The following is a 9023-nucleotide window of genomic DNA, read 5'->3' on the forward strand; positions in this document are numbered from 1 at the left end:
CGGTTAAAAACAATACACTAATTACATATCACTCTCTCTTCTGTCCGTCGGTCGCAATTTATGTGATACACTTTTCTTTTTTGTTTGTATCAAAAAGAATGATATATTTCTATTAAAATAATTTACAATCACACAAATATTTATGACTTGTTTTAGACCATAAATTTCAAAAGTCTTTCTTTTCTTTCTTAACCTTTGGCCTAGTCAAACTATATTACATAAATTGGAATGGAGGGAGTGTTATAAAGGGGATGTTTGGTGGACTAAGCTCCCGCTACGTGTGAAGGTTGGGGGAAGTACCAAACCACAAGGGTATATTGTACGCAGCCTTACACTGCATTTATGCCAGAAACTGTTTTTCACGACTCTAAACCGGACCTCCTGGTCACATGACAGCGACTTTACGAGTTACGCCAAAGTTCCCCTTCTAATAAGATATTATTATATCAAAAATAATTTAAATTTAAACATTAAACATAAAAAAATGACATATTTTTATATTAGAGAAGAGTGCTATTTTTTATATTTATATTTCTTTTCTACTATTATCTACTATTATAGAAGCACGGGTTTGAGCCAGATCGTCGTCAACATCATTCCAAGGGCATTTCGGTCATTTCACGTTTTGGTCTTCCATACTAATAATCAATCTTCTCGATTCTTCCTCTATAATCTGCATTTTATCTCATTTTCTCTGCCTCTTCGCAACATGCTTTATTGAGTATTTCTACTTTAACTTTATTGTTATTTATAGGTTTTGCTAGGGCTGGGCATAAAACACCGAAAACCGAATTACCGAACCAAATCAGCTATTTTGGTATTTCGGTATTCTGTATTTCGTTTTTCGGTTCGGTATTCGAGAATAAAATATAAAATTTGGTATTTCAGTTTCGGTATTCGATATTTATAATTATACCGTTCGATAATTCGGTAAATACCGAATACCGAAATAAATACCAATAAAGCCTAAAGTCCTATAAGCCCATTATTTTAAATTACTAGTCTAGCCCAATAGGCTAGGCCTCCCATCACTCATCTAAAATCACTTCACAGAATCCCTAATTTTTTTTTTTTAAAATAGGTCAGCCACTGAAGAATAAAGATAGTGGTTTTTATTTTATTAAATAAATAATTGTCCAAACAACAAATACCAAATAAAACATCAAAAAAGGAAACTTCTACGTTTTACCCTCTATTTCAAATTTACACCTTTAAGCAATGATCTCAAGGCAGTAATTTTTAGTGTTTTCATCCATTTGGACAGTTTACTCATCCATTTCTTTGCAGGGTAGTCCGTTAACCTGCAAAGATTGGTGTTCTCTCTTGAGTCATCTCTTCCCAGCAGCTTTCGATGTATATCCTTCTCTCATCAGATACAATAGAATTAGACTTAGTCCGCATTTTGATATTGTGCTTTCTCAGGTGTTTTGTCGCAATTTTACAAAGTATTGTTGTAGTTCTATTTTCCTTTCCTTCTATTTCTGGTTCTTTCATAGATGGGTCGCTGCCTTGAATTTACTTTTATTTGCATGAGTGTAGTTGCTCTTTCATTCCTTTCATAATTAATTTCAGGAGGAGTAAAAATTAATTTTATTCTCAATTTAATTGGAATTGCAGGAAACAGATTACTCTTGATGTGGCCTCCGCAGCAGGCTTGGATTTCCGGGTGAAGGCATACTCATCCTATGCCAAAGCTTCAATTATGGCAAGGTAATAATTGTTGAATCTTCTGAAACATTCTTATTCTCATTCTTTCTGCTTAAATCTTTTATTCTTTTGGCTTTCTGAGTAATTGAAGTGGTACTTAGTTCTTTAGTTCTTAGTTCTCATTCTTTCTGCTTAAATCTTTTGTTATTTTAGCTTTCTGAGTAATTGAAGTAATACTTAGTTCTTTAGTTCTTAGTTTTAGGTTGTACAATTGTATTGGTGATTAACTGATTACTATCTTTCAGTTTCCTACTTCATCACTTCCTCTTATGACTGTCCAGGCCAAGTAAGCGCTCAGACTGATTTTTTCAGGGTAAGCAATGTTGAATATGAATCTACATTTGAAAAATGCACCTGCAAAAGATGTTATATGGTTTGCTTCTATCTGTCCATTCTTATTCTTAGGTGCTTACTAGAGGTTTATGTAGTTTTCCACTCTAAGGTTCTCCTTATACCAAGTTTTGGGGATATAACTGCCATTGTCAAAGTCATTTTCACAGGTGATTTGGTTGTGCTTCTTAGCTCAATGAAGTCAGGTTGTTTATTCAGTCGCTGCACAATATTTAGAATGTGCTAAAAGATATATAGCGTTTGTGCTATGCTTAAGAAAAGGATTGCATTAGTATTCCCTATGATCAAGTTTTATTAGCATTTTAGTTTTATCCAAATCCCAAAAAAGGTTTGTGTCATTATAGATCCAAACACTTCCCCCAGCCAGGCAAAAGGGTCAGCCTGAAGTGGTGGTTTAGCCAAAGGGGGAACATGCAACGGTTGATCTTAGTCTGTTTTGGTTGGTTTAGTCAACTAGACTTTAAATTCGTGGTCTTATAACATAATCGTCTGAACTTTGGGAATCATAGTGGTGATTCGGCTGCCTACCACCAACTTTTTAGCTCAATAAAGTCAGGTTATGGCCTGCACAATATTTACAATGTACCAAAAAATATATCGTCTGAGCTAGGCTTATGAAAAGAACTGTACTAATATTTTTATGACCAAGTTTTACTACTAGCATTTTAGTTTAGTAGTCTAATATTGTGGGAAGAAAATCTATCGTATCTACTTAAGAAACTGACATGATTTCTATTGCTATATGTTTTCTTTTTCGTTGTTTAGCAGTTTCATATTTTTTGTGTAATGGTGTTGGAAAATTTTATTTTTGTCTGATACATTTCAATTTATCTTCTCAGGGTGAACTAAGTTTTCATCTATTTGGATTCATAATGTGTGTCGGTGCAACAGCTGCAAGAGCACTCAAGTCAGTGCTTCAGGGGATTTTGCTGTCCTCCAAAGGGTAATTACTGCATAGATCTCTGTGTTTTACATATATGAGTGAATCTCTAGCCAAGTTTTACTTTTAGTTGAATGCTGAAATGTTTAATTTTGAATAAAGGGAGAAGCTGAATTCCATGAACCTTCTACTCTATATGGCTCCTATAGCAGTTGTATTTCTATTACCAGCAACACTTTTAATGGAAGAAAATGTAGTTGGCATTACATTGGCACTTGCAAGAGACGATAGTAGAATCATCTGGCTTTTGCTATTCAATTCTGCTCTAGCATATTTTGTAAATCTGACCAATTTTCTGGTGACAAAACACAGGTAATAGACATTTGATAATGGAATAATGATCAGAAGTAGATGCTCTCAATGACAGAAAAAATTTATAGTTTTGGGACTTCCATATTCACGATATGCTGCTAAAGATATCGCCATCGTCAAGAGCATAATACAGGTGCAATTCAATCTCTTCCTTCATGTCACTTGATACTATAGAAACTTATTTTACATTGATGTATGTGTATAGTTAATCGTATCTTCATCCTAATATCAAGGTGCTATATGTATAATCTTTTAGAGTGTATGGAAAGATAACTTCTTCCTTCTTTGTTTTTTTTTTTTTTTAAAAAAAAAAATCATTTATAAGGTAGGAGAAATATTCTTCATCGTGTTTTTACGAATTCGGATTTGGCTTTAGCTTATTAAGTTGCAGCATCAAATAAGTGGCTGTGCTCTTTGGAATTTTTGGGGATATACCTGCCATTGTCAAAGTCATTTTCACATTGAACTTGTTAGTTTCACTAGAAATCGGTCCAACTATTCGCCAATAATTTACATGACTATATGCATTGAAGGGTGCAAATTTTTTGTTGCAGATAGGTTAAAGGAATTATGCAGATACGTATGGACAGAGGAAACTGTTTTTTGGAATAAGGTCCCATTTTGGGTGGACAGGCACATCTACCAGACTTTGGTTTCTTTAAATGAAGTTTGAAGTACGTTTTGCTCCACAGTGTACCACTTAAGGAGTGTAGTTATTTGATTAAGTTCCTCTTCAATGTTCCTAAAGAAAATTTACATTTATAGCTTGATCATGTCTGATTGCAACATCATTCAAGACTAGCAAAATTCGTAGTTCTTTTTTATCCATTCAAGATCAATAAGTTCATAATTTCCATTCGTCCATGTCTGTAATTTTGATCCAAAAATGTAAAAAGTACTTGAGTCACATGTTGGGCCCGTGCTGGCACGGGCATCAGGTATCTAGTATACTATATATAAGCATGGGTTGGGGGATGGATCGTCGTCCGTCCCCAACTCATGTTTAAAATTTTTTTTTTTTTAAAAAAAGAGTGGACCCCATGTTAAAAAAAAATCCTCCAAACTCACGTTAAGAAAACAGGTGGATCTCATATTAAAAATTAAGCAATATAAAAAAAAAAAAAAGTGGACTCCATATTAAAAAAAAAAAACAATATCAAAAAAAAAAAACGTGCACCCCATATTAAAAAATTAAACAATATTCATGTAATTCTCAAAGTATTCCCATTAAGTCAATAATAATGGATTCATTGCCACATGCGTATCAACCTATTAGCGGGAGCAAATGAAATTAGTGTGCACCAAAAAACGTGAACCCCATATTATTATTTTTCTTCAAAAGATTAAGTAGTCAAACCATACAATTTTCTTTCTTTTCTTATATTAGCCTGAGATCTAATCTAGATATTTAACTGTTGTATTTGCTATTCCGTCGTGTCATTTGTTTGTAATGTTTACTAAAATAAATATACTTAAAATATTTCTATTTAATTTTTATTCTTACTCTAATAAATGTGAAAAGAGATTAATGTCGTAAAAGAAAAAATAATATTAAATGGAGATCAAATAATAAATAAGGTAAATTAGTCAAATTATAATTCTAGTTGACGTTTCCTTAAAAAAAAAGTACAAAAGACAACATGACAAGTAAAATGAGCTAAACCAAAAATATTCACCAAAAAAAAAACATAGTAGAATATAAAATATGAATTCTCTCATATATAAACATGCAAGGTCAAAATTAGTATAAAGATTAAATTATTGCTTTAATTATTTGTATATACCCAAAGGGAGAAGAATTAGTAATTTAAGATATACAAAATATTATGGAAGATAGTAATTAAGTAATGTTTTCCCAACCTATAATCTTTGGTCAATATTAGTACGCAACGTAATAAGACTAAATAATCTATTTAGTATTCACTTTATTTAGAGAAAAAAGGAAAAGGAAAAAAAATAGAAAGTTAAAAAAGATTGAATTTAAAATATTGATAGACAATATTCTAAGTAAAGCTAATATTGTAGATGATCATAGCTAATAGTTTGTGTACGAACAATAATAATTTAATATGTCAAATAAATAAGATAGTCATACTTTTTGTGATTAATTTTCTTTATATCGACCGCGCATGCACAGGTATTAATACTAGTATAAGAATATATGCTCCGCACCTAAAAGCCTTCCCCTGCCCAAAACGCTCAAAACTAGCTATGGACGACAAGAACCATAAACACAAAAGCTCTAAGCCTTCCAAGAATGATTGCAAACGAATTAGAAGTATCAATGAAATCACAATTATGGACCTTCCAAGGGTTATTGTGGTTGAAATACTTAAGGTTGCAAATTAAGTCAATTTTTTGCTGTAAGACTGTTTGCAAACTCTGGTATCATATTATTTCCGACCCTTTATTCGTTAAGATGTATCACACAACATCATCTAATTTTCCCTGGATTTTGCTTCGCAATGGCTCCATCACTTCGCTTCTTGAACTCAAAGCAGATTAAGATTATTATTCTCAACCCCAAAACAAACCCATTGTGTTGAGCCCTGAGTTTCACCTCCCTTTACTTAAATCGATAAAGTTCTTAATTGGTTCATGTAATGGGTTCATTTGTTTGTTGGATGGTTCGACGTATGATGAAAACCATTCGGTTTACATTAACAATCCTCTTTTGGGTGAGTATTTCAAACTTAAATTGCCCGAATGGGATAAAAGTTTTTATCGTGTTGCTTATGCATTTTGCTTTAGTGAAGCGTCTGGACAATATAAAGTATTGAGATTTGTAGTTAGAAAGTTTTGGGGTGGTCCTGAATTATCGGAATTGGAGGTTTATACTCTTGGAGTTGATAAGAAATGGAGAAATGTGGGCGAAGTTCCCTATCCTGTATGGGATCCTATATGGGATCGTTTTGACAAGGTTTATGTCAGTGGTGCTCTTCATTGGATGGATGTAGGAAAAAATGACAGCATTTACTCCTTCGATATTGGGACAGAAAAGCTAAAGTCCCTGCCAGCTCCACCTGGTCTTAAAACTCCATTGTGGCGCTTGAAGCTAGTAGAGTTGGGGAATTGTCTATGTTTGATCGATTATATCTGCAGAAAGCGTGTTGATATCTGGCGCATGAAAGAGTATGGGATTGCTGAATCTTGGACTAAAGATAGCATTTTGGTGGATTCTCTTTCGCCTGGTACGGTTAAATATAATTTTGAAGCGATATTAATTTGGAAAAATGGAGAAATGTCGATACGAAGGGGCACAAAACTAGCTTCTTACAACCCAAAAGAGAAGAAGTTTAGGAAGGTAAATGTGTATGGTAATGTTAATGCAGCAACTAGATACATTCCAAGCTTTTACTCGCTCAAGACGGCCATGGGAGACAACTTTCCAGTCTCAAATGTTTATTTGAAGACTCAGATAATTTAGTATTTATATAGTCTTGCTTCCTCCAGGATATTATGTTTTGTATCTCTTTTTCTGGTTTAGTTTATCTTAAAACCCGGTGATTTACAATGTTTTGTGAATGCTTGTGTATTCTTGTTGAGCAACTCTACCTATATAAGTACATTCCCCAAAGCGCTTTTTCTTTTGTGCATTCCATCTTGCATCTGCATGCTTGCACGAACAGAACGAATGATCAAAACATATTGGCATATCAGCAGATATATTTACTTTGAAGAAGTGCTTAATGATCTAAAAAGTTACTTTGAAGGCCGTTTTGTTTTTCGTCAATATGACATGATCACTTGGCCAAAGTTAATGGGGGTTTACCAATTGCAACTGATGTTTATCTTATGTCCTAACCTTTTTGGTTGTTTTTGAACAGCAGGCTTATTACCAAGCAAACCATTTTTCTTGCTTCCTACTATCTTCCATTGAGCAAATTATTACCCCTTTCAAGAGACATTGCATGTGAGACCAAACAAGAATGGTTTAGCTTAGGAGCTATCTCCTGTTTGTATGATATGCTTAATAATTATCTTGTCAAGCTTTCTACTGATAGTACTTTTCTTATCCCTTGAGTTATCAGTATCTGCTGGTTTTTTACGGCCGGTTGAAGTCAACTGAGTTTCGGTTACGATCATCAAGCCTTGTTGAGAAATATCTCTTCATAGTTGTTACTCTGAACTTCATCTCTCTTCACACTGGTGTAGATTTGCATATGCTGATAATTCTGATGACTTTATATAGTGCCTAGCTAGTTAATGGACTAAATAAAAAACATAGCTCAAGTTGCTAGTTTTTTCATATGAACGTTCATCTATTGGCTTTTCGTAGAACATCATCTTGGTTTAGTATTGGACTATTAATATAGAACAAATCATGATGATGGGAAACTTCAACTTAACCAAATGAACTTTGCAAAAGCCTACCAATAACAAGAGGTTCCCATGCGTCCAAACCTTAATTGGTGGACACGGTTATATATTTGTGTTTGTGGAGGTAACAAGTACCTTATGAAATTTGTCGAGGTGCGTGCAAACTAGACTGAGCATCATGATTATAATTTATTTATTTTTAAAAAAAGCCCATGGGAAACAAAAGCTCTTTTTAGGAGATTTTTCCTAGGCACTGGCGTGGGTAGGGTGAACGTGGTGAAAATGCAATGCGGGGCGTGTTGAAATTTTGCGGGTTGAGACAGAACCGGCCCCGCATCATCCCCGCTCCGCCACATTGCCATCCCTAAATAGGTTGTAGTATAATATTACGCCGATGTCTTCTACTATTTTTTGACACCCGAGATACAAGAAATGGTCGCACATGGACCCATAAACATAAAAAACATCTGGTTTCAGGTGCCATTCAACATCGTCCTTTCGACTAGAAATACACATAAATTATAAATACATATTTTAAAAAGAGCTGGAGGATGAACCTATGCAGCATCGGGGCAAGGATTCCGTGCAGATATCTGGGGTCCTCCTTGCCCAACTCTGAAGCATCTCTATCTGAATCCTCGTCGCCTGACCCTGAAGCATCTCTACCAAAGTCTGACCAAAGGTGGTCAAAGCCATCATCCTCGGAATCCGAATCAAGTGAACCTACAAGATCATAACTCACCTCCTTTGTTGACACTCAATTTTGTCCCGCCTCTCCTCCGAAATACCTATTTACGCTTCTAATATCTTTGGAAAATAAAAAATATATATATTATATTTTTACTATAATTACTAGCCTCTTATCAATACCGGCGTTTCATTATTCTATTACAGTTACTAGCCATCATTATCATTATTATTATTACTATTATTATTTATTACTATTATTATAATTCACAATTTTTTATCATTTCAACATTTTACCAGCTTACGCACACGCATCGCATTTATCTTTGCATAATTAAATAATAGTATTTATTTTACTGTGGATTTTCGAAATACTATTACACGGCTATTACAACGCCATTTTTTATCTGAGCATTAATGATTGCATATTTCATATTGAGCAATATTTTAACACAAGTTATTTAAACAGGCCTTTTATTTAAATTTAGAAGCCAAACTGTTTCGCGCACTCAGTCCGTATTTTTGATTTATCGGATCCCAAATCAAAGTCCAATCAACTCACAAATATTTTGGACCAGCCTATATTTTGATTCCAATTTTTAGACCAGTCCATATTTTAATTCGCTAGCCCATTCTTTTAATACTCGGTCCAAAAATTGACCCAATCCACAAATGGACCGGGTCCGACCCGTGCCAGTTCAGAATA

At 34.1% G+C, this 9023-nt stretch overlaps 1 protein-coding gene and 1 long non-coding RNA gene across 5 annotated transcripts; both read left to right on the forward strand.

Moving 5' to 3' along the window:
- The first annotated feature begins 1204 nt into the window (after positions 1-1204).
- Positions 1205-4168, forward strand: LOC132641870 (uncharacterized). Of its 4 annotated transcripts, none has more exons than XR_009583012.1 (6): positions 1205-1353; positions 1618-1710; positions 1953-2020; positions 2898-3001; positions 3311-3443; positions 3865-4168. It is a non-coding gene; the product is annotated as an uncharacterized LOC132641870 (long non-coding RNA). The 4 variants fall into 4 exon arrangements; XR_009583013.1 differs by having other exon boundaries at positions 1208-1445; XR_009583011.1 differs by having other exon boundaries at positions 1209-1422.
- Positions 4169-5521: 1353 nt separating this feature from the next.
- LOC132639906 (F-box protein At3g07870-like) lies at positions 5522-6737 on the forward strand. The gene is made up of 2 exons (XM_060356293.1): positions 5522-5647; positions 5895-6737. The coding sequence occupies exons 1-2, from the start codon at positions 5522-5524 to the stop codon at positions 6735-6737; spliced, it is 969 nt and encodes a 322-aa protein (XP_060212276.1).
- The last annotated feature ends 2286 nt before the right edge of the window (positions 6738-9023 follow it).

Source organism: Lycium barbarum, chromosome 5 (assembly GCF_019175385.1).
Source record: "Lycium barbarum isolate Lr01 chromosome 5, ASM1917538v2, whole genome shotgun sequence".
NCBI lineage: Eukaryota > Viridiplantae > Streptophyta > Magnoliopsida > Solanales > Solanaceae > Lycium > Lycium barbarum.